The 26,179-nt window shown below is 38.9% G+C and overlaps 1 protein-coding gene across 1 annotated transcript; it reads right to left on the bottom strand.

Moving 5' to 3' along the window:
• Positions 1-9,004: 9,004 nt before the first annotated feature.
• On the bottom strand, positions 9,005-17,911 carry LOC139742193 (sterile alpha motif domain-containing protein 3-like). Its single transcript, XM_071652775.1, has 5 exons — positions 17,873-17,911; positions 16,184-16,576; positions 14,965-15,160; positions 13,887-13,963; positions 9,005-9,304 (listed from the first exon to the last, which is right to left on the bottom strand). The coding sequence occupies exons 1-5, from the start codon at positions 17,909-17,911 to the stop codon at positions 9,005-9,007; spliced, it is 1,005 nt and encodes a 334-aa protein (XP_071508876.1).
• Between the last annotated feature and the right edge of the window lie 8,268 nt (positions 17,912-26,179).

Genomic DNA, 26,179 nt, shown 5'->3' with positions numbered 1-26,179 from the left:
GTAGATTATTATTGAACAATTTGCCCAAAAAGGGTATAATTTAGATACACTTCTTGTATTAATTCTTTTCACTGAATATCATGAACGCGACTGGAGCGGAGCGAGCGGAGCGAGCGAGGGGGGGGGGAGGGTGTGGGAGGGGGGTGTCCCCCCTCCCACGGTAAGAACTTTTTGCATTTTGATGTTGTAAATGGTGCATTTTGATGCAGGTTTTTGCGCGTTTTATCGACGTGAAACAGTCCCACTTGTTTATGGTAGCAGTTTATTTTGATGTAGATTATTATTGAAAAATTTGCCTATGAAAGGGTATAATTTAGATACACTTCTTGTATTAATTTTTTTCACTGAATATCATGAACGCGACTGGAGCGGAGCGAGCGGAGCGAGCGAGGGGGGGGGAGGGTGTGGGAGGGGGGTGTCCCCCCTCCCACGGTAAGAACTTTTAGCATTTTGATGTTGCAAATGGTGCAATTTGATGCATGTTTTTGCGCGTTTTATCGACGTGAAACAGTCCCACTGGCTTGTTTAAGGTAGCAGTAAATTTTAGTGTAGATTATTATTGAACAATTTGCCTATAAAATGGTATAATTTAATTACACTAGTCTCCTTGTATTAATTCTTACACTGAATATCATGAACGCTGTCTGTTCAGCAATCAAACAGAAAAAGCATGCACACGAGGGTGTAGATAGGGGCATATCCCCTGCCACACGAAGGTGATTTTGCGTTTTCAGACTTGAAATTCAGCGATCTGGTGCAAATTTTTGGTGCAATACTTTTTCATCGAAGTGTTAAAATCACGGAATTTAGCTCTTATTCCGAATGTGCACCCTCTGTGTGTATGTATAAAGTCTAGTGAGGTAGAGCTTTATAGGGGAAGGGGGATTCCCCCTCCCGCTCGTGGAGCTTTTGCGTTTTTAGAATTGAAATAAAGCGATCTGGGTAAAGCCACAGTCTACTTCTATGCATGGCGGGGGGGGGGGGGGGGTGGCGGGCGGGCGAGCAGGGAGAAGGCATGGGCAAGTGTTATCTCCACCCTTCCCTTCCGATGGAGCTTTTGCCTTTTTAAGGTTGAAATTGAGATATCTCGTATACGCATATTTGATGGAATCAACATTTGGGAAATCACAAAAAAAAAAAAAAAGACTGATGGGGGGGGGGGGCTGAGGGAGGAAAGGGTCGATTAAAAGGGGAAATTCCCCTTATGCATGAGGGAACCTTGAGTTTTCGGAATATAAGTGATAAGTCTTGTGCACTCAGAATTATTCATAATTTTTTGTAAATCTAAAAAGTGTACTTAGCTAGGGAAAGAGGCACAGAGGGGGAGGGTTTGGGAGGGGGATACCCCCTCCCAAGCACGAGAGATTTTGCATATTTTGAATTGAAATTCAACGATCTGGTGCAAACTTTGAGTGTGTGTGTGTGTGGCGCGGTGGCCGCGGCGATCGATTGCGACTTGCGACGAAGGATACAAGCAGGCCCGCTGATTGGTTCATGACTATCACATGACTTTTGCCTGTCAATTTCGAAACAACGATGTTTAATTGTTTGGGCTATCATTCCTAATTGTTTTTAAACAACCGCTGTTTAAGGCAATCAAGCTCCAATTTCCTATAATTTAAGCAACATTGTTTAGAATTTAAAAAAAAGCAAACATTTTAAACAACGAAATTTTACACAGTGTTCTAACAGTGTACAGAGCCTGTAACTTCTTGTCTAGTTTCTGTGTTTCTTTGATTCTTCGTATGTTTACTTTGCAAAAGATCGTTTTGCAGGGCCTTAACCTGTTCTTAATACACTGTGCTCTCCATTCGTCTATTTTTTCGTCTTTATGTTGCACCAAGTCCTCAAGGGCCTTTATGATGGCTGTACAGCTTTAACAAGGAGGTGTATTTTTCTATTGTAATGGCTGGGCAGTGTGGGTGGTTTCGGGGGGGGGGGGGGTAGATTGAAAGTTTGCTTCAGGAATTTATCTAGTTCCTCTTGGGCGCTTTTCCTGCCTCTCATATTTTTCAGTGATTGATATATGTATATATATATATATATATATATATATATATACAGCGTGTCCCAGAAAAAAAAAAACGAAACCGGGTTTCCATGCAACTTGCTCCTGTCGAAATCTTACACTTTCCTAATGAGATATACATCAATGGAAAGATAAACTTTTCTTCTCTCATTCAATGTACAACATAATGTTCATCGTTCATGCTTGACTGAGTTAGAACAATGAACAGTGGTGCCACCAAATTTTCATTTTCACGCGCAAATTGTGAGTTTAAGTAAATATTTCAGACTTTTAAATTTACGTTTTAGAAAAACAAAGTTCATTAGTTAAATATTCATATTTCCTTCTTTCATATGAGATCTAACGCGTCAAATACGAATAACGCATGCTTGAGAAAAATTTGCATGAAAATATGTTTCATTTCTACGTAATCTACGGATAGTCGAAAAATAAGCATTCAGCTCTCCCGACTTAGCATTAGACAATGGGCTCATCTGCACCAATGAATTCACACAAAACAACCGCAGTGCTACAGTTAATGTTGTTCGGGGGGGGGGGGTGTTATTTACAGAGAATGCTGTATGAGACGGAAAGCCCTTTGTTGTCATTTATTTAGAATAAGCTATGAGACATAACCAGAAATAGTGAAGACTACACTCTTAAAAATATCTAGTCAATTGACCAAAAAAAAAAAAAAAAAATCGTCAAAACATGGTCTTATTTGACAAATTTTTAATTTGTCATGCAAGCAGATTTCCTTGACAAATTAATTATACATCTTGATTAATGCTAATTCGTCAAGTATTTATGGGAAAAGATTTGTCATTTGAAGAATTTTAATTCGTCATGAAAACTGGTCTTATTTGACGAATTTTCATTTTGATTCGTCATGCCAAGAAATAAATTTGTCATGCATGGAAATTAATTCGTAATGTATGACGAATATTTTGTCATGCAAGAAAATAATTTTGTCACGCAAGAAAATTAATTTGTCATGCAGCACTGCACGGAATCCCACTGCATGACGAATCATTCGTATTGCTGAAAACAAATTTGTCATGCACAAAGTTAATCGTCACACAAATATTGACTTTTGCTGGGTGACCAATTATTAGTCTGTTTATTCACATTTGAGTAACAATAATAATATTTTACATTTATATAACGCTTAATACCAATGTTTCAAAGTGCTTTCAATTGTCTAGAACAGAGCATGTATTAACTGGCTGCAGAAAATAATTATATGCAAGCTAGTCTCGCCCCCATGTATAATATCACATGAGACAATGAAATGGCTAGTTTTAAAAATGCACATTCTACATAGAAATTAGAACATATATACAACTTTGGTTGTCACAAACAGTCAACAACAACAAATGCAATTTCATCAAAATTCAGAGGTTCATTTCATATATTTCATGTACATCAATGCTAACAGCATACTATCCAACACGAGTTATAGATTCCAATTGAAACTTTGACATGTATACAGATTTTAAATTTTTACCATCTCTGTAATATTGTTAAGATGTACATACATTGAGCAATTCCTCTTGAGATCATTTCAGCTTCAATTATTGATAATCTTTAATCTGTCTTTCAGATAATATGTGCTTAACAGTATGTGGGCAATTCCAGGAGTTACGTTATAGTTAATGATACTTTTTACAGTATACATGGCTGGCATTTCAAAATGCATGAATATTTTCATTTCATTTTTGTATTGTCAATAGTCAATACCTCTTGACTAGTCCTACCTCAAACATGTGACATACTTCAGTGAGTGACAACAAGAAATTGAATATTGGTTTAATAGTTAGGTTACAAAAAGAGGTCATGGAAAAAAAAAAGACTGTGTCCAATAAAATCAAATTTTGATGATTATTTCATTGCCGACATTTTGCTGAGTTGTTTTATATGTACAACTCATTGCAAAAAGTCCGGGGGGGGGGGGGGCACCTCCCTTATAGGTGATAGGGACGTGCCGCTGGACAGGGTGTGTTTTCACCGGTCGTCAATAATGGCACAGGGTATCAAATCAGCCTAATGTGGTCATCACCATTGTCACAGGGTATCAACTGGCAGGGTCACATACCCATAGTGCTTTATGACAGGTCCGCAATTCTGGCGGAGGCGAGGACCTATTTTTTATTATTTTTTTGCTTGTCAGCTCAGCACGCCAAATCACACAGGGTACAACCGAGGTGTCCAAGGTTGTCACAGGGTATGAATTTCACTGTTTTTAGTAAGGATTAATTATGATCCCATTACGACAGGGTGTGCTTTTCGTGCTCAAGTGCAATATGACGGGGTCAGGGTTTGACACCCCCAGCGGCACCCCCCTATCCACCTCAAAAGTCGAGTCACATGCAAATTAGCTCTTGCCGCAGACTTTCGGCAGCCTTGCCGCATACATGTACTCTTTTAGTCCTGTTTGGCTATGAATATTCATGATGAAAGATCTGTGGCAGACATGTCGCAGCCTTCCTGCAGACTTTCTGCAGCCTTTTAATCATGAATATTTATTTCATGAGGACACCATGAGGACACGGAAAGTATGCGGGAAGTCTGCGGCAAAGTATGCGGGAAGGCTCCGGCAAGTATGCAGGAAGGCTGCCGCAAGCAACGTATGCGGGAAGGCTGCGGCAGGCTGCGGCAAGTAAATGCCATGGTAATATAATGGTTTATGTGACCACCCAGTCTAGGCTGGTAGATCAGTTCATTTAAGTGTTGTAGATTTCTCTACGAATAACAGTAATGCATTAATTAAATCATCAATTCATCATCATGTTAAGCAAAGAATTAATAATTCGTACAACATATGCACAAAGTCACCTTTGCTGTACAATTTGATCAGAATTATGATAGCATGATTTATAACATGTGATGTCTCACACATTGTCTGGTACTTGTACAAACTTACATTTATTTAGCAGTTAGTAAAAGTGGAAATAGCAAAATATCTAATCAATTGGCTATGCAAAGTGCTTTTCCATAAAAAATATATCAGTGTTGAGATATTAGTATTAACTAAATAACAACACATTAATAAATGGAAAGATAACAAGTGTTCTCATAATTAATAGTGAATTAATGATTTTTTTAGCACAAAAAAATCAGGACATTTTTGTATAATATGCAAATTAATTCCTGTGGCAACCTTCTCGCACACTTATTTTGGTCTCCTGCAGCTTACTTGTAGCAGACTTCATTTGCATGAAAAAATCAAAAATTGTCTGTCTTTCTGTGGCAGCCTTGCTGAAGCCGTTATCGCAGACTCTCTATAATATTCCCCATTCTGCGGCAGATCTGCTGCAGCCTGTCAGTATGCAGGAAGTCTGCGACAAGTTCCTTTTCTGTGGCATACTCTGGGTTACTCCTTGCTGCTGACTTTTAACTCTATTTCCATTGGGTTATTTGAGGGACTTGAAACCATGCTAAAAAGCCCCTCCCCCCCCATGGGATTAGGGTTAACTATTGCTAATCTTTAATCCGCTTTTCAGTAAAAATGTGTACTTATCATTATATGCAGGTAGCCCTCTTTTTTCAACTGTTTATGTTAGAACATCTTATGGCTGTAATGAACACACTAATGGTTAAAATTGTATATTAAAATGGTTAAAATTGTATTTTAAGAATTCTTAAAGTAACTGTTTAACATCGTCAGGGGCAAAAGTGTTCAGTTAGGATTTGAATTGTTGACAATCATTAGTGTATTGTCACCAAAGGCCAGAAAAAGATCATCAAAATATGAAGATATATATTCACATTCTACATAGAAGTTAGAACACATACACAACTTTGGGAATTCCTCAAACAGTCATATAATAATAATAAAAAAAACATTTTTATCAATATTTAACAGTTCATTTCCCACATACATTACTGTTATCATTAGCATACTATCCAACACCAGTTATAAAATCTAATCTGAAATTTTTAAACAGACTTTAAATTCTTACAATCTTTGTAATAATTGTTAACATGCACATACATGGATCAATACCTCTTGAGATCATTTTAGCTTCAACTATTGCTAATCTTTATCAGGCTTTCAGTAAAATGTGTGCGTAACATTATATGCAGGCAGCACTCATTTGTTTTAACTGTTTACATGTATGTTGGAACATCTTATTGCTGTAATGAACACATTGATTGTTAAAATTGTATATATGTATTAAAAATGCTTAAAGTGACTGTTTAACATCGTCAGGGGCAAAAATGCATAAGTGTACTGTTCAGTTAGGATTTGAATTGTTGATAATCATTAGCCTATTTGTCACCAAAGGCTAGAAAATGCAAAGGTTTTCGAAAAGATCATACAACTATGAAGATATCTATGAATTCATATGAAAGCGTTTCCTGAAACGCTTGTGCAAAACCAGTGTTCTTATCATTTTCTTTACTTTCATTTGTGATATCTTGGCCAAAAACTAGACCATTAGCAATAAGATTTTCACAGATTACTCTGCAAATACAATCAAATTGATATATGGTTAACCCATCCAATTTGTCTTTTGCACATGAAACCTAAGTTAACCAGTACCTCTAAAATTAAAGCATCCAAGTAAATGCTTTAGGCTTTTTCATGAAAATACATTGAATTACATGCTGAGGTTTATTGTACGATACACGCATCTTTTCTTGTTGTAATTATCATGAAGCTTATAGTCGCGAATTTAAACGAAATATTTTTGCAGAGCAGCAATATTCAAGGCTCAAAACCTAGACTTGACTATAAGACATAAGCAGTATATCAGATTGTAAATTCTAACCATCTTATAACAATACTGTTAATATTGATGTTTACCACTTGACATCAGACATTTCAAATTGTGCCACAAATGCCATGCTTTGTTTGGTCATACCAGTTTACTTATTTTAAACTGAAAACGGATTGCGAGTTCTAACAATCTTTGTAACAATACTGTTCACACATATAATAGGTGTTAAAAAAATTACACTTTTGATCATTAATAACTTTTTACTGGATTCACAGATGATATTCAAATTTTGATAGTACATAGCAGGGGAGTGTTGTATGGGTCTAATTTGGTGGCATAACTGTCTTTCATTTTCTGTTATTATGATTTCTGTTTAAAAAAGATTTCAAATACTGGCCACATTTTGCAGCTATGTAGAAAAAAATGAATACCATTGCAAAAGCATTAAGTGTATGGTTAGTGTGTGTCTCCTTAGTTTGACAAAAGCCATTCATTCCCAATCTGGGTCATCTTTTGTGAGGGTTGCACACAACGACGGAATTAGCATTATTAATGAAGAAAGGCAAATAACGATGCTAATTCCTTCATTGTGTGCAAAATGTGGCCGATATTTGAAATCTTTCTTTGAAAAGAATTCATAATAACAAAAATTATTCAGTCAGAAAATGTCGCTCTTCTATGCGGCACTTTTACCAGAAAGAACAAACAAAATCATGGCTATGAAGTCTTGTCATGAAAGTTAGGACATGCTTGTCAGTGGGGCACTTGTCCTTCACCTGGAACAGAGCGATTTGACAGAATTCAAGTGTTTGCTGCAAAGTGCTTTCGTACTGCAGGTGAAATACGTACAGAGATGCCAACCTCTTACAAAAGAAAAAAGTATTTTTGAGGACAAAAAAAGTATTTTGGCTTAAAAAACAATATTTTAATTTTGTTTCCATAGAGGTGTACACAAAGTGATCCTTAACCCTAATCCAACTGGGCTATTTGACCCCCTGTTTATACTAGGGGGGGGGGTGAATTTGACCCCCCCCCCCCCCCCAGTCTCGGCCGCGGATCGCGCGATCGCCGTGAAAGTTTCCACGCGCATAGAGCCAGATGTAAACTACAAGATTGTATAGTTGAATTTTAAAAAATATATATATTTTCTTTTTTTATATAATTAATTATGCAAATTTATGCATACAATTGTTTACGCCTATAATTCACTTAAAATGGCTAGTTAGAATGCCAATATTTGGTGCTAATATCCCTTTTGACATTTCTAACAATTATCTAAATAAAAATTGCCATATCAGAATTTATGTATTGTTTTTTTGAATTTCTTATACATGTATTTCTCTTTTTTTACCTTTTGTTTTCTATTGTTTTTTCGATGAAATTTGTTGGGGACACTTTTGCGATCATAAACAGCATAAAATTAATTGATTCAAATCAGTAAAAGTAAAAATAATCTTACATTTATGAATTATAGCTGAAAACATTATTTGCATTGACTTTGTACACAAAATCACGTTTTTTAGCCAACATGCATGTACAAAAAGTCACGCAGCACCATAACGGTATGTCCGATTTTCGTGAAAACTGTCTCAAAAGATGCGCAAGACTTGAATGTAAAAAGTCAGCGAGTTACGCGGTCAAAAAATTTTGCGCAGCGGAATAGTCACGAATGGGGGGGGGTCAATTTGACCCCCATACTCCAAAAAAAGAAAGGTTGGCATCTCTGTACGTAGAATGCTGAAAGGTAGCATGCTGCAGCCGTCAATAGATCCCCCACCCTGCACACTGGTGTGCCATCACAACCATTGAGACCTCTCTGGAACAGGGGCGTCGATCCATTTTTCGGATGGGGGGGGTTGCAAAGTCATAATATTAAACTTTGCACGCATAGCGCGCCAAAATTTTTAACATTGTGTATATTAAGTAGCATTTTTATGTTAAATTTAATGGTTTTGAAGTGCCTTACAGTGCAGTTAAAACCTTTTCTTGCATTACATATTAAGGATTTTTTCAAGTTGCCAAAATTATTGGGGGGGGGGGGGGGGCAAAACAATATGTTTGCCCCCCCCCCCCCCACCCCGGATCGACGCCTTTGCTCTGGAATGCAGTGGGAGCTTTCGTCTGTGCTCACAAAGATGGCTAATCCTGTCTGGTCTCCATCACCCTATGTGGACATAAGTATAATTAAAACAATTCAAATTTCATACTCAGTTACTGAGTCAGAAAATGTCACTCTTCTATGCGGCACTTTTACCAGAAAGAACAAACAGAATCATGGCATCTTCCTATGAAGTCCTGTCATGAAAGTCAGGACATGCTTGTCAGTGGGGCACTTGTCCTTCACCTGGAACAGAGCGATTTGACAGAATTCAAGTGTTCGCTGCAAAGTGCTTTCGTACTGCAGGTGAAATACGTAGAATGCTGAAAGGTAGCATGCTGCAGCCGTCAATAGATCCCCCACCCTGCATACTGATGTGCCATCAACGACCAATGAAAACTCTCTGGAATGCAGTGGGGAGCTTTCGTCTGTGCTCACAAAGATGGCTAATCCTCCTGTCTGGTCTCCATCACCCTATGTGGACATAAGTGTAAAACAAAGAAAGAAATATGTACTTCAAATTTACTCAACAATGCTTACTGTAACTTTATCAGACCGGAAAAGGGGTGTGGTGGTCTTTCTCAGCATTTTTGTATTTATTATATTTATGTTTTATAATTCTTTCATTATTCTACTAAGGTCAAGTGGAATTGCGAATACCATTCCAAGCCCCCTCCACCCTGACCCACAAATGTTCCTCCATCTGCAGGGCAAGCTCTCTATGTGGATTTAATCACTTTGCTTCTATAATAATTCCTTCATTTCATTTGAAAAAAAAAAATACAGTATATTGGACAGGCCTGTGACCTTAAGCCAAATGTCCCCAAAATCTATTTGGTTTGTGTGTCCTCTCAAATGCACCATTTTACCAAGTTTGAAGAAAATCCAACTAACCATTAAATACATGTATTTCAAACTTGATGGTGGAGGCAGAATGATCAAAAATATTTTTAGACCAGTTAAGTGTTCGTGAAACGTACTCGATACACATTTTGTCATACAGGAAAAGTGTAATCAGCGAGACAGTCTTGTAAACCTTAACAATAAAAAAATTATGACATCCATTCATAAAAGCACCTCCTTACCAACAATAAATCATAACAGGGAATACTGTACCTGGTATCTGGAGATACCACCTACGTACACGTAGGGGTTGCAATATTTTTTGTGTGAGGCGCTACTACCTGGCAGCTCCACATTGGGCTCCTCAATTTTGGCTGCTTTTAGCCTTTTCTACTTTGAGATATATCATGAGTTTTATATCAGGAGAAAGCTTGAAATTCACTGATCATCATGGGCTGCTGCACTCTCGGTGAAAGGACTCCTGGTTGGAGCATATCTTGGATCATTTTTCTGACTTTTCTGTGTATTTTGGACATAGGTGCACCAATCTCTTCAACAGCTTTCACACAACATGGACTTCAAACAATAGCATTCCAGAAGACGAGCATTCACAATAGGTTAGTTCTGCACCACAAGTGGCCTAGTATTGTGCACCATCACCTTCATGGATTAGCCAGCTGTCAGGGAAGCAGTAAGCCGCCAAGTCTTTCACTGTCATCCTTTCATCTCTGTGGAGGTCTATTGAAGCTTACAATGACTTCTGGTCATTCAACCTCCCAACAGCAGAAGTTCACTTACACATCTACCCAGCTCTTTATGCTGAACAAGGACGAAGTGTTTAATAATGACCAAGCATGTCCTTTCCAGCTACATACATGCAGGTATATCACCAGCTTACACATCAGACAGACCCCATGCTTGCTGCATCCACCTACGTGTGATCCTGATGAGCATCGTGCTCTCCGAAGACGTACACGTAGGGGTTGCAAAGCTGGAACTAACAGAAGAAGGAGGATCCCTCAAAGTTTGATTCCAGTGCTTGTTGGTCATAGGAGACGGAGAAAACCTATCACTGCTCAAAGTAACTTTGACCCCTCGCAAAATAGGAGAGAGACCAGCTGCCAAGGTAATCTAGTGAAGATTTCAGGAAGCACAAAACGGATAATGAGAGAGCCAACGACCTCTTTCTGTTTGATCAACGCACGATCTCTCAGGAATAAAAGCAGTGAATTTCTTGACTTTGTTGTAGACAACAAGTTCGATGTAGTCAGCGTCTGTGAGACCTGGCTATCCACCGACGACGATGCTGTCATTGCAGAGCTTAGCCCCAGGGGGTACACCTTCAAGCATATTCCCAGGATAGGGAAACGTGGTGGTGGAGTTGGTTTCCTATATCGGAATCATTTGAATGTCAAAGTTCATACACAGGTCAACAATTTCACGTCCTTTGAAATGATGCAGATGGATGTAATCGAGAACTCAAAGTCGATGCACTTGGTAGTTATCTCCCAGATCATCAGTTCCATTCACATGTTTCCTGGAAGAGTTTTCAAACTTATTGGACGATTGTCTCTTCAAACAATCTAGTCTGGTCATTGCTGGTGATTTCAACATTCATGTCGACACTTCTGCTCCTGATGCCAGAGAGTTGAATGATGTTCTTGACTCATATGGTCTACAGCAACATATCCAGCAGCCAACTCACATACGGGGCCATACTTTGGATCTGCTCATTTCACGAAAGGAAACTGATATAATCGTGCTTTCTGACGTCAATGTCATCGATGGTATTTCGGACCACTCAGCCATCACATGTCATCTTCATGTAAGAAGTCAGAAATCATCACGACAAACTGTTGTGTCCCGAAACATCCAGTCTGTAAAGACCAGCTGCTTCATAGAGGATCTGGATAAAGCCTCACTGACGGAGAAATGCATGGTGAACAAAGCAGACAATGCTGTCAACAACTATAACTCTATTCTTGAGGAGACTCTAAGTAAGCATGCTCCTGTCCGACAGCGTTCTGTAATTGTTCGTCCAAACACTGAATGGTACACGCAAGAAATCGCAGAAGCAAAACTGTTACGTAGGCAACATGAGAGAAAATGGCGATCGTCCAAGCTCGAAATACATCGACAACTGTATCGCCAACAATGTCAACGTGTTCAATCTTTGATTCGTACAGCGAAGAGGGAATACAACTCAGAACGAATCAAGGATTGCTCTGGAGACTCAAAACGACTGTTCAAAATTGCAAGTGATCTTCTGAACAGAAAGCAGAAATCACCTCTTCCAACACATACCTCTGCTTTGGATCTGGCCTCACGTTTCAACAAGTTCTTCACCAATAAGGTTGATGCTATACGTGCATCATTGCCAGATGTTAGAAGACCTTCTGGAACGCGTCAAACTGCTACAGTAATGGACACTCTGACTGCTACCAATGAAGATGAAGTCCGAAGGATCTTGTCAGGGTCACCTGCGAAATCTTGCAAATTAGATCCTATCCCAACATCTCTTCTGAAGAAGTGTTTTTTCTGCCATTGTTCCTGCCATGACAAACATCATCAACACCAGCATCGCAACTGGAGTAGTTCCTGCAGATCTGAAGAGAGCTATTGTTCGTCCGACACTAAAGAAACCAGGAATGGACACTGAGTCTCTTCAGAGTTTCCGCCCAATCTCCAACTTGTCATATCTCTCCAAAGTCTTGGAGCGTGTCGCTTTCTCTCAACTTTCAGAATATCTGTATGATAACATGCTACTTGACAGCCATCAATCTGCATATCGGCCAAACCACAGCGTGGAAACACTCCTGACCAACTTAGCAGATGATGTACTACAGCAGATAGATAGGGGAAACGTTACAGCTCTAATTCTCCTCGACATGTCGTCGGCATTCGACACTGTTGACCACAACATTCTCCTAGACCAACTTTTTTCTTTGGGAGTCAGTGGGACAGCCCTGCGTTGGTTTACCTCATATCTGACAAATCGTCGTCAAAGTGTGATCATTGGTGATGCCTTGTCCCAAGAAAGTAGTCTGATTTATGGCGTTCCCCAAGGTTCGGTAGGAGGCCCCCTCCTATTCTCCCTGTATCTGCAGCCTATTGGTCCCATCATCAAGAGTCATGGCATCGGCTACCACTGCTACGCCGATGACATACAGCTCTATGTGTCATTTCCTCCAACCTCCACCTCGATGTCATTAGCTGTAAGACGCCTTGAAGCTTGCATCAAAGACATCCACGAATGGATGTGTGCATCTGGTCTAAAACTGAATCAGCAGAAGACAGAGGTTGTTGTTCTGGGCTCAAAGCAAATGCTCGGCAAAGTTGACATGAAGGACCTTGGCATCCACGTTGGTGATAACGTCGTCTACCCATCCCCCCAGACTCGCAATTTAGGCGTTATCTTCGATGTCAATATGTCTTTCAATGCCCATGTTTCTCACATATCAAGATCCATAAGATACCAACTTCGCAACCTTAGCTTCATTCGTAGTTATCTGACCAGAAGTGCAACAGAACAGCTTGTCCACGCTCTCATCTCCTCTCGCCTTGACTTTTGTAACTCTCTCCTCCTCGGCCTTTCCCAACGACAGCTCTCCAAACTTCAACGCCTCCAAAACTCTGCAGCTCGACTTGTCACCCTCACTAAGAAATCCTGTCACATAACTCCCGTTCTTCAGTCACTTCACTGGTTACAAGTTGAAAAGCGTATCATCTTCAAAGTTCTCTTACTGGTTTACCACACAGTCCATGGATCCTCGCCACTCTACCTCCAGAACTCCATACATTTATATCAACCCCCTCGTAGACTCCGTTCAGCTGGTACTTCACTTCTCCATGTTCCTCGATCCTCTCACTCTTGGGGAGACCACAGCTTTTCCCACGCCGGTCCTTCTCTCTGGAACAATCTTCCCCTTTCTCTTCGTCAGGCTTCCTCAACCAATTCCTTTAAGCAACTCCTCAAAACACATCTGTTTAATTCCAAATCGTGAATGAACGTGATTGTTATAATTGAGTCGTTTTGTACACTGTATAAGTTACTGTATAATTTGTACATGAAGGGTTTTTCTTATGTTCTGAGATTGATTTCGTTATGTATAGTAAGCATCTTGTTTTTGTTTGTTTTTAATTCGCTATTTCATATGTAAGAGCGCCATGAGCATCATCATTGGTGGACTTTCAGCGCTTTATAAGAGGCCACTATTATTATTATTATTATGTTGTTGCTCTCTCCAAGAAGAGCAGGTATGGCCGTTATGGCAGCTTTTGCTTCTGCATCTATGATGACATGAAAATCAATGTCATGTTAAAGGGGAAGTTTAGTTCTGGTTAAGAGGGCGCCCTAGCCGAAAAGTTATTCGACAATTTCAAATGAAAACAATTATCAAAACTGACGTGTTACACTTATTTTTGCACGTTTCCAAAGTTTATTTGAGAAAAATCGGTAATGGGACCACAGAAATTAAGGAAATCGAAACTTTGAATTCGTGACGGCGGCGTCGTCAGGAATTATGATTTTGAAAATCAACCTTTACATGCAAAGTTTACAGGAAATTTTGCTTTTTTGTACAATAATACGACATAATATTGTTCCCTATATATAGACTGGTACATAAAAGCATGGTTTAAATCATGTCTGTATTTATATTTTTGAAAATCTTAAGCGAAATGAATCGATTATAAAGTGATCGATTAAATCATATTTTGCCCTGTTTTTTCGCCTCTAATGTCGCATTAACCTAACCGAAAGATGTAAATTTTGTTCTAAAATTACTAGTATGAGTTTTATCCCCGATAACAACACGTATCATAAGGTTTAGAGTAGATTTCAAATTCTGCCCCATTACTGTACCATCCCTTTAATGGAGGAATTAACACAACCCTGTCAACCTACAATAACTACTCATTTTCACTGTGATTTATTGCAATACTTTTTTTTTGCACAAAAAGAAAATGAAAAGATATGAAAATAAGGAATTAAGAGAAAGTAAAATAAGAAATAGGAGCAAAGTAAAGGGAGCAAGAAATGTAGGATTACTGAAAGCCCAAGGAAAAAAAAACATTTCACCTTCAAAAATTGCAACAGATCTTACAAACGACTATCAATAATATTGATATAAAAAGAGTAATTTACATACAATGTGAAGAAAAAAAAAACATTAATATAAAATGTAAGTGATGATTGTCACTCACATTCTATCACACACAACCCTAAGAAGGGTTTTTGGATTTACCCACACAGGTAATGCCCAATGTGTAAAAGATGAAAATCAACCCACCTTCTCTAGCCTTCTCATCTGCAAGTTTTTCGATGTCATCGAGGAATGATAACAAGTCTTCATCCCTTTTCAGTTTGGTTCGAAGACATCGCCCCTTGTAGGAGAGGAGCAGTGGTCTGGCGTACGTCTGTAGCCCCTTCTTCAATAGCTGCAGAGCACCACAACTTCCGTGAATGCGTCGGAAGTCTGCAAGAAGCTGAACAAGCAAACATGTATACACATTGTTGTTATACTGGGACTGAAGTGTGGTTCTTAAAGGAAAATAACCCTCAGTTACACTTTTTATTTTGTCTAGAAACAAAATATCTTGAAAAATTATCACTTGAAATTGTTTTGATGTGAAAATTATGTGATCACTGATAATCCACATTCAAACTTTCGTCACCGTAGCCCTACAGAATTACCATCTACAAGTACAAGCACACTGCTAAAATATGTGCATGAGTGCCACAATGTGGTTTTGGTGAATGGAGACCAATCTAGGGAAAGGGACCCTTCTTTTTCTACAGAAAATTCAAGGTTGTTAAATACTGATTTTTTTAAATACTAAAATGAAATTATTTTTGAGGTTCAATAAATCAGATATATATGCTCATTGATCTTAACCCAGAAAATCTTCAAGGTGCGGAAGGTTTATTGTGCAATCATTGTCATTTTATTGCATTGTCCTTCATCATCACGTTTTCTTAAACTGCAGATTCAGTCAATGGGAAGAGAAAACTCGATCAAGACACATGTTTGGGGTATAAACTCAGCCTATGCACAAAAGGATCTTTTTTATTACTTTTTTTTTTTGGGGGGGGGGGTACGTGGGTTGGGGTAGACAATAACCAGTATATTGTAGTTAACATTTGTAGAGGAATTCGATAGAATATTGGTAGATAATTGTCAAGAAAATAGTAATAGGGCTTGGTTTCAACAAGTGAGGATTATATGTTATGTGATACGTTTATGACTACGAGGTAAACCTGAAACTATAACGCATACAACTAGCTGCATTCCAACTTACTGCTATTACGATTTTATTTTAGTAGCACATTTATGTAGTAAGTTGATAGGTATCTCTAAATAACAGTTTGTGTCTTATCCATGCTCATAGCTGTCAGAATAGATGAAATAGTGAACTAAATTAATGTAACCTTGTTTCTTTGAATAAAAAAACCCAAGCATATATAGAATCCATATTTCATGCACTCTTCCAAGGTGTATGTATACATACCTCAATACCATCATCCTTGAACAACCACGGGCATTCTTCTTTCAGCTGTGCTATGGGTATGTTTTCCTTTATAATTTCATTTCTTCTATCAGAGAAGGTTAAGGTCATCCTGACGTCTACCTCTTCATAGTTGGGTCGCTTTTTGGTCCCTTCGGTTAGTAGCCATTGTTTGTTTGCTTCGATGCTCTTGTCGTCTTCAGAAGCCTGCCTTGCTGGAAGGTAGTTGGGCATCCCGAAAATAGGATACTTCACCTGCTCCTTTGCTGTCTTGGAAAGATTCCGGATTGGTGGTTGCTTCCTCTTCCGTTGCAGTACTTCCAAACTGGCTCTCACGGTTTCATCCCTTCTCCTGCTGTTCTGGAACTTGTATTTAAGTTTTGTAACCCACAGTTGCTAAAAAGAAAGCTGAACAGATATAAATTATACATTTTTAGCATAAAGAGTGTAATATCCTCAGCTGACTCTGAATTAAGACTAGTTTTCATGCCACAATATATGTAAGAAACCATGTTGCAAAGAGCTGAAGTAAATGTTCAGGAAATATGTATTTCTTGGCCTGAAGCTGCAGAATAATTTGTGTCGCGTGCTCAAGGAGAGGATGGAAAAAAGAGTTAGGCTTATTAAATATTTATAAGTCACATATAAAAAAGACAGATGGAATAGAAAACTGAATTCATTGCATGCATGCAGAATGGTTGATATGTACATGTCTAATAGATTCAAACATTGAGTGCAGAATGTTCACCACACTACGAGGGTCAATCTCAAGATAGCACCGCAAACCTTGATCCTGGCAACTAATTATAATTGCAACCACCTATATACATGTACACTACTTCAAAAAGCAGTGTACAGATTGGGTTGATGTGGATCCATTGACGCATCTGGAAGGAAAGCAGAGTCTGAACATCGTTCAGACAGAAAGTACAGAGAGGAGTGAGTCACATGACTAGACCATACCCACTGACAAAACAGAACCAATGACAGCTAATATATCATGTGTTGAGCTGTCACAACAGCGTCCACAGAATCCTTTATTTATTATGCGTAAGATGGAAGAATACACAATTTTAATTTTTCACTAAAAGTGCTAAAGAAATGATTTTCCCCTGGAAAGTTTCTTACTACAAGATAGTGCAACTTGGTGTGAAAGGTCTTTGCTATATATGACCAAACAATACAGACATAAACATCTTTTCTTCATTTGTTTTGGTTGACTTAAGGGGGTGGCTCGACCTACCTAGTGGCTCAACTTACCTCATGATCCCCTCTAAAGACTTTTAAAGTCTAGTCTAGATCTATTATTATTAAAGTTAGATTAACATTTTACTATTCTAATATTAAAGTTAAGAAGATTTAATAAGACAAATGCAAGTTAGACGCCAAGACCTCGAACAGTAACAGACTACCATGGGTTCGATCCGGGGGGGGGGGGGGGGGGGGGGGGGGTGGGGGATATATATATCATGGCTCACTGGGTGGACAATATAGCCCTTCTGTTTGTGCTGTAATTGACCTGTTCTAGGTCATTCCCAGACAGTTTTGATGCAAGATGTCGTCATTTAGGTAAGAAAATAATGACTTTTTAAGAAAATTTTCTTGACATCAGAATTAAGAAACAAGGGGTCTGAAAAACTGTATTTATCACCGTTAACCGGATGTTCGCGGATTTTGGGAGCACGTTTTTACGTTAGTAGAGGGCTCTCCCAAGCCGATGCGGGCGGCCATGTTTTTCCCGGAAGTGCAGAAAATATATAAAAAAGAACATAAAAACGACCCGGGGGGGGGGGGGGGGGGGCACTCGGTAGTCTTGTATACACACACGTGCGTCCCAAAAATTGCGGGTAGGGGTGTCTTTTTCGCCCATACATTGCGGGACCCGCGCGGGGCAATTAATAGGCATGTCGTTTTCAGACAAGACGGAAAGGCCCCGCCAAAGGCATATGAATTCTCTCCAAACATTTGCCACGCCCTCACGCCGCCCCGCAAAAGGTCTCGTCTTAAACTGTGTGTTGTTTTCACCTTGTAATTTGCAGTTTCGGCGGGACTTTTAGCCTGACTTTTGAGGAAATATCCTGGCCTCTTGCCCCTTCCGTAATCCCCCGCAATAGGGAATGGGATTTTGAAGGGGGGAAAAAACGCACCCCGCACTTAGGAGCTCCCGCAATAGGGGGCGGGATTTTGAAAAACTTGCAAGGGCATGCGTCCCGCATTAGGGGGCCTGTTGGAAAAGTTGTGGACACACGTGCGTAAACAAGTGATACCGAGTGACCCCCCCCCCCCCCCCCCCCCCGGGAAAAACGAAAACAAGAACTCCAATAGCGTGTACCGGTTTGCGACCATGCGTGATCGATATCGATCAGCGCGTGCTTTGGCAATGGGAGTTAGCGCTATCGCGATCTTTCGGAGGTGCTCGGCAGCGATCGCGCAATCGCGATCCTCTTAGCTTTGTACATCGGGCCGCGAACCGACACATCCCTGCCGCGAACCGAAACACGTGGGGACATGGACAATCGTGACCACTGCCAGCCCTGCGTTTGAAATTGGTCATTATTTTTGTGATAACAATGATGATTATCAATAGTCCTTTCTATGTTTATGAAATGGTTGAAAATAATTTGTCCTACTTAATTACAGAATGGAAAAATGAGTTAAGCGGCCGCAAACCGGTGCTCTTACTCTACTACTGTCTGTGATTAGAGCAATCATGGCGGTCATAAGCAACGGTGTAACTAAGAAGTAACCCAGGAAGCTTTCTTAAAAAAAGACCTTATTTGGAACAAAAATAAAAAAGCAGCAGTCATTATCGGGACCCATCACAAAAACATGGGGAGCAGGCTGCCTTGGTAAGTTTGAATTTTTGAAAAATTCATAAATTTAAGTACTTTTTTCTTGGTGAAAACAGCCTTTTTTAAGGCTGATGCAAGCCCACGAAAGTTTCCATGCGCAGCCCGAGCACTTCGTGCTCGGGCTGGTCGCAGTTAGACCTAGATCTATCTAAGTTAGATCTAGAAGTACCAGGTAGAATCTAGTCAATCTACATCATTCAAATTTCAATCATAGGCCTACATAGTAGGCCTACATGTAACTGCGACCAGCCCGAACACCCACAAGTCAAGTGGGAGCGACCAGGGCCGGGGTTAGCCTACATGATGCATTGGCCATGGCATTGCCCTTGCCTTGGCCATTGTCTGTTTACATGCGTTTCAATGCGCATGCGATGCGCGGGGGAATTTGCACTTTACCGACAATTTGACCATGGTCCATGGCGCTGGCTGCCGAGCAGAGATCCGAGGACCGAGATTGGACACTAGTAATAAATCACAATTTAACCTAATCCTAATCCCTTAAAACCTCAACCTAACCCCAACCCTAAGGCCTAACCTAGTATAACCTATCTAGGGCCTAACCCTAGTCCATAAAATGTGAAAAAAGACTCGAAAACGAAGTGAAAATCCGAAGTTTCAAACTTTCACGTCGCCAAACGCACCACTGCGTGCAGGCAATTGTATTGAAGGCAATGCGCATTGCCGGTAGAGTGCAATTTACCCGTAAACTCAACTTTGAAAGTTTGAGTTTGAGTTCTTACTTTAAGTTTAAGAAGCTAGGCTAGGGCGAAGTTACAATACTCAATCAGGCTAACTTTTAGAGTCTTTCCCGATGTTCTAATCTGTAACGTTGAGTGATGTTCCGACTGGAGCCTTTCAACAACCAAACCGTGAAACCGTAAAATAAGTTGATCTCCAGCTCTAGCTCTGCGCCGTCGATCGATGCCTGCCTCTGCAGATCTTTGCGATTGCATGCGCAGCTTCAATTCGATTCGTTGAAAGTACAAGTCACGCGTCAGAACGGTCAGTGTACGTATGTACATGTCACATTTGGCCGCGGTACACGTACTCTTGGCAGCCGGCCAGATCCAGGCCAGGCTCAAATTCAAATGGCGGTTCTTCACGATTTTTCTGACGATCGAATGTCGATATCAAAATTAAACATTCTGCTCTACAGGGCGCATGCGCACGATATCATTTCTGACGAATCTTTTAAGATAAGGAAACCCGTTTAAAATTTGTCAGAAAACTGTCATTCCAAAATTCGTATTGTATGTCTAAATTCGTCCCTCAATTTGTCTTGTCTGGTAAGATTCGTAGTCCGCAATCGGACTGACAATATCCATTTGTCAATTCGTGCTTGTTGGATTCGTCAGTTAAAGAAGTTTGTCAAAACAAAATATACATTCGTTACGTATAGAGACGTGAATTAGTATCTCCCGTTTTTTAATTTGTCAAACTACTAAAATCATTTGTCTATTAACATAAAGTGATCGTCATGATAACGTGACGAATTTTTACTGCCACTTTGACAAATCTTTGCCCACGCTTGACAAATAAAAACTAAGAGTGAACGTCCGTTCTTTTTCCGTTCTGTTTTCGCCAATTTTGTCAATTTCTGGAGCGGATGAAAGCGGATGGAGCCATCCCCGAAATTTTGCTCGTCCGCTGTGTCCTTTCTGCATACGTTTTGTGTCCATCGGCCAGTGGGACCGGGCCTTAAAGCGAAAAGACGAAATACAAAATAAAACACTTGAAAAACAAAAAACACACTGGAAAAATGCAGAAAGAGTAACTCGTACAGAAACGGAAAATATCAAAACTTGATTGTGGGTTACCACAGATAAAGAAAAGTGAAAATTTTCACAAAGAGTGGGGAAATTACAGAGCAAATTGAGACGAAGGAGAAACCGACTGTCTTACCTGCTAAGGCCCATCAACGCACTTTAATGTATGACATTGCTTGAAAACAAATCACGAGGTAAAGGATGTTTATTAGGAATTAATGTGAAGATATGGGGTTAGCATTAGGAACTGTGAGGGGGTTGTTGGGCATGATAGAGCTATGGTCAAAGGCCTTAGAGAGGCAGAACCTGGTAAACTGCCGAAAGAAGATTTTGCGGCAGATATGTTGTTAGTGTTATAGACATCCTCCAACATGAGTCTCAAGTTAACCATATCATGACCGGCGAACGTTTTCAAAAGTGGGGGGAGGGGGCACTTCCGGGTCTCTTTAGCTGACAATAAAAAAAAAAAGCCTTCAGCACAAATTCTGATGCACTTCCGGGTTTCTTCAGCTGACAAGCAAAAAAGTGGGAGGGGACCCGAGCCCGAGAGGGGGGGGGGGGATAATATGGGAGAACAAAGGGGGTCATCATTTTGGCTCTTCCGACATTCACACGGAAGATGATGAGTACTATGTGATAGGTGTACGGGAAAGTGTGGGCAGAAGTGCAGAGGAGAGCCTTGATGACCTCATGAAAAATGTACTAGAGGATATGAGCAGCGTTTTAGGCGATGGGTCAGAACACACAAACAAAATCATGTACAAAATAAAACACACAATTAGTGATCGACATGCCGGCCAGAAAAAAGTTCAACGAAATTCTGCAGCAATGTATGGGGCGAACTGCTGCCAAAGATTGAAAGAGGACGATGGGATGGTCTCAGTGACATCTAAAAAGAGAAAATTGCAAGCATGAACAATTCTTTCTGCGGCTTACACTTTCTCGTTATAGGATTTGCTGACCAAGCAGCACAAACAGTGCTTGGGAACAGATGTTTTTTGGTGATGCTTGCGTGGGTGCAAAAAGGGTTGGGGTGACATCAAAAGGAAGTGAGGGAATGACAGAAGGGCCGTTAGGACCGTTTATAAGTCTGTTCAGGACAGGGGCTGCGAAAAATCAAGGAAACCTGTACACTTTCGGGATTTTCTGAGGGAGAGATCACCATTCAAGAGAGGGCACCATTCAAGGGCAACAGATTCAACATTCTCTTCAGCAGCGGGTCTGGGTTTTTCTATTTGGCTGAAGATCTAAAAAAAAAATTTGACGATTTTAAAGACAATGATTTGCTTTAGAAAGCAGCAATGCAGATCTGCAGGTTCCCCATTACCTGGCGGCATGTCGAGCACTTGATTTCATTGACAAATTCGTTACAAAGCCATGATTCTGGAAAGTGCATGCTTGAAACAAAAGGGGACATCATGCATGACAGATAGAAAATCATGTACGAAAAAATCCAGGAGCTTGCCATTGACTCGACTGATTTTGTAAAAGGCAATGATAGGATTTTCGATTATGTCGACGTCACAAACGACACAATTCTAGACAAGCTCTTGCAGCACGACGAAGACACGGAGCTGTCAAAACAAATATTGGAACTTATCTTCAGTGGCTTTGTAAGTTAATGTAACTGTCACAGGTAGGCTACTGGTATAGTTCACTTAGCAGGAATACACATAGGTAGGGAAAACGAATTAAAAAGTGTCCCTAAAACAAATGTCTCTGTAGACCTTTGGTAGAGAGAAACTTTGACATGCTAGATCGCACGATGAGGTGCAAACCTTCTGCCAAAAAAAACAAAACAAAACAAAACAAAACAAAAACAAAACAAAACAAAACAAACAAACAAACATGTATAGAGTGTGCTAATGAAAAAAAACCATGTGTGGCTATTTTCCCTAAGTGAAGAAAAAAAAAGGGAAATTCATTGGAAACAGCTCGCAAACAAAACATGTACAAAAACAAAAAATGCGACGCGACCAAAACAAACTTGGGAAAGAGGGGAAGAGGCAATCTGCCATAGAAAACAAAACAGAATCGGGAAAAAAATGAGAGTGACAGTGTTGGCCGTAAGAGCGTTTATGACGAAGCTATGAGAGTTATGTGGTGGTGTTTGGATGACGGAAAGTGATGTTACAAAAGGATTGGCAAACTGTTATGTTCAAACAAAATTGAAGACCTGAAAATAAGAACGACCCAAGTCCAATTTTTGGCCAAATTCAGTTTGACATGGGAAATTGTAGCTTATGCATGGACTCATCTTGTGCATAAATGATAAATCCTAATTACTCCCGGAAGTGCCTGAAATAAATGAGTTAAATCTTATAATGAATGTAAGAATGAAGGACTTGGGTCATTCTTACATTCATATTATAGCGCCCTCTCTCGTCCTTCTCTCATCTCTATAGCAGAATATCATGTATATGAATCAAAGAACGACCCAAGTCCATCACACAAAATGGCCTCTCCACAATTAATGTAAATGTTAATTGTCATAATAATATATGTTCTAATTTGTATATAAAATGTTGCCTTCCCATCACAGTTAAATAGAATATTATTGGACAAATAAAAAAGATATGAAGATTTTTTAAGTTTGCTCGAAATGGTCTTCCATGGACTTGGGTCGTTCTTATATTCATATAATCAATTAGAACAGTTCAGTTAAGTTGATAGTCACTAGCCATCCCCTTTTAATTGTGACTTAAATAAAAACGGAAATGAGCTTTCTTCAAATTTACATATTAGGCAGCTATCAAATCTAGAATTTTGATGGGTGTTATTTCCCTGCAATATAATGTGCTCAGTAATTCATAATTCATCACAACTTCTGAAATAAGCTTTTAAATTTTGGTCAAATCACCACTCTCTATACAATTTGTATTGTACACATCTCAAAGGAGTGTGTCTACACAATGCCTAATCCTGATTAGCGATTCATTAAGCCGCAGAAGCAAGATTATTACAAGTAATAATTATTATTTACCCTTTCGTTTGTGAATATTAATGATCAAATTTAATTCGTAATTTTCTGTACGAAGGACAAAATTAAAGAAAATGATCTGAAACAATGCATTATGATACCTCTCTCCGAATTCTGAGATAAGATGCGACACCAATATGGGCACTGCAGACACACGAGGTTTGAATGATAGTAGGCTATACTCTCAAAATCTTGGATTAGTTCATCTCCACCACAGTGCTTTGCCAGAATTCCTCAGATGTCCTGTATAAAGTACAATAAAGACAAATGCTAAAACCTAACCATTAGATTTATAGGTTTCAAACATAAGAGGCCAAGAAAAAAAACCCTCTTTTTTAATACACTTTGTATTTTCAGAAAGACATTTCAGCATAATGTAAATTATTGCACCGATTGGTAAATACACATGTGTTTACCAGTACAACCCCCCCCCCAAAAAAAATAAATAAATAAAATAAAATAAAGAATGCATAATGTATATTCAGGCCTCATTGTCAAGAACTCAAAGATCTAAAAGAATTCTTCGACGATTTAAAAGGTCATAAAGCATATTTGTGTGCGTTAAATCTCACATTCATGTAGGGCCTGCTTCATTAGTAAAAAGTCATTTTCCTTGTAAATTTCATATCACACGCTGTTTTTATCATGATGCCTATGCTTTGTAGTTTAAGTATACCAGTGATTGTGATTATCATTAGCATTGAAAACCATTTTCGAAGCTAATGTCCATGTTAATAGCCATGCTTTTACCATTATCTTTTCTGTACATATTATGTATTTAAGTGGCATTTGATATTGACGACAATTAGGCCTATCTCATTTGTCAATTTGAAAATCACTCTCCTTTCAACTATTAGTTACTCTCATTTGCTATTTGCTGTATAGTCCAATCATGTGGTTATATTTTGTTTTGCCTTAATGTATGTATACATGAAGATAAATACGTTCGATTACTAAAGTTATCATATTCATTATCATGACCATCACGACAAGAGTTTTTTTTTTTTTTTTACAGTATATTCATTTCTTGTTTTCGTAATTTTCATGCAGGAAGAGGAGAAAGAAGAAATGAATTGAAAAGAAAGAGAGAAATAGTAGAAAACATACTGGCTAGTCAAAGTGCGTTTTTGAAATTGCTGCTTTGATTCAATCAAATAAATAATTGTCATAGAGCCGAGTTAATTGTTCATAAGATTTCCATAATATTTGTGTCATTTACCCCATTCATAAACCATGCAATAAATGAATCATATTTCAGAACAACGGCAAGAATCTTGTAAACATAAACATAACTTTTATCCATTTACATCAATTAAAGAATGATCACAAGTACATGTATTTATAATTCATCAGGGAAAAATGTGAAGCATTAAATTCAGAAACGTCTATAGACCAGTCTTTGATATATTGGGCCGATAACAATTTCAAACAAGTCCCTTCACACACAAATTTATATCCACAATTCTGATTGCTATCATAATCAGAAATCAAATCAAAATAAAGGTGAAGACCGTTATGAAGGCCATGCAGCATTATAATGCAAAGTACAAAATGAGATACACAGTTATATACATTAACGTGAATGGCTTTGAAAAAGTCAAGTGATAGGCTTTTTGTAATGATTTCAACAAGTTCCTTCACGCACAGATCTATTTCTACAACTCTCTTTGCTATAACAATTAAGAATCTAATCAACAGAAAGACAAAGGCTACGTAGCATTATTGACCAATGTATAGAATGGCAAAGGCAGTTATACGTTAACTTTGACTTTGAAAAAGCCAAATACGAGACATGTTTTCGTGATGATATAAAACAAGTTACTTCACTCAAATTGATTCACTCAAATAAATGCTTTTCATAGAACTCTGGAACATTTCAAACGAACCCAGTTTCATTTTAGACTCAACGAAATTTCGGGTGATAACGAACAGTTTCTCATATGATAAAACCCATTGCACAATGAGGACATGACATGTGCTCATTCAATGGTATACAAATGAATGCCATTTTTCCTGTTAGGAATTTCACTCAATATCAAAATCACGCAATATACCACATGTATGCTTTGTTTTGACGAATAATGAACTTGCGTTTAGATCAAGTAATTAGAATGGGCCGTCAATTGGCATTTATAGTCAGGTCACTTAACGCTAAATTCTCAGATTACATACAAGTTAAATTTCAACCTGAATAAACATAAAAATTATTAAAGGTTCATACAATGAAAACTTCATGTAAACTATTATCGTTAAGTAATACTGTATTGTCTTGTTAGACGTTAGTGAAGAAAGTTTGAGCTTAGTTTTAAACACCTATATTGTAGACACGCAACTCTATGTCTGTACATTGTACATTCTATAGATTGTAAGCATTCACTTTCATTACTTTAAAAGAACACTG

Source organism: Diadema antillarum, unplaced genomic scaffold (assembly GCF_040938485.1).
Source record: "Diadema antillarum isolate AM-2024a unplaced genomic scaffold, OU_Dant_1.0 scf00000032, whole genome shotgun sequence".
NCBI lineage: Eukaryota > Metazoa > Echinodermata > Echinoidea > Diadematoida > Diadematidae > Diadema > Diadema antillarum.
This window is presented reverse-complemented; position numbering and strand designations above follow the sequence as displayed.

What these genes read in the sequence shown, in the direction of transcription:
- LOC139742193 (XM_071652775.1), bottom strand. Translation starts at nt 17,911, where the DNA reads ATGGCCGCCCGCATCGGCTTGGGAGAGCCCTCTACTAAC. An exon ending in TCAAGGATGATGGTATTGAG is followed by an intron (nt 15,161 to 16,183) that starts GTATGTATACAT and finishes TTGCTTGTTCAG; the next exon opens with CTTCTTGCAGACTTCCGACG. An exon ending in AGATGAGAAGGCTAGAGAAG is followed by an intron (nt 13,964 to 14,964) that starts GTGGGTTGATTT and finishes ATGTCATCATAG; the next exon opens with ATGCAGAAGCAAAAGCTGCC.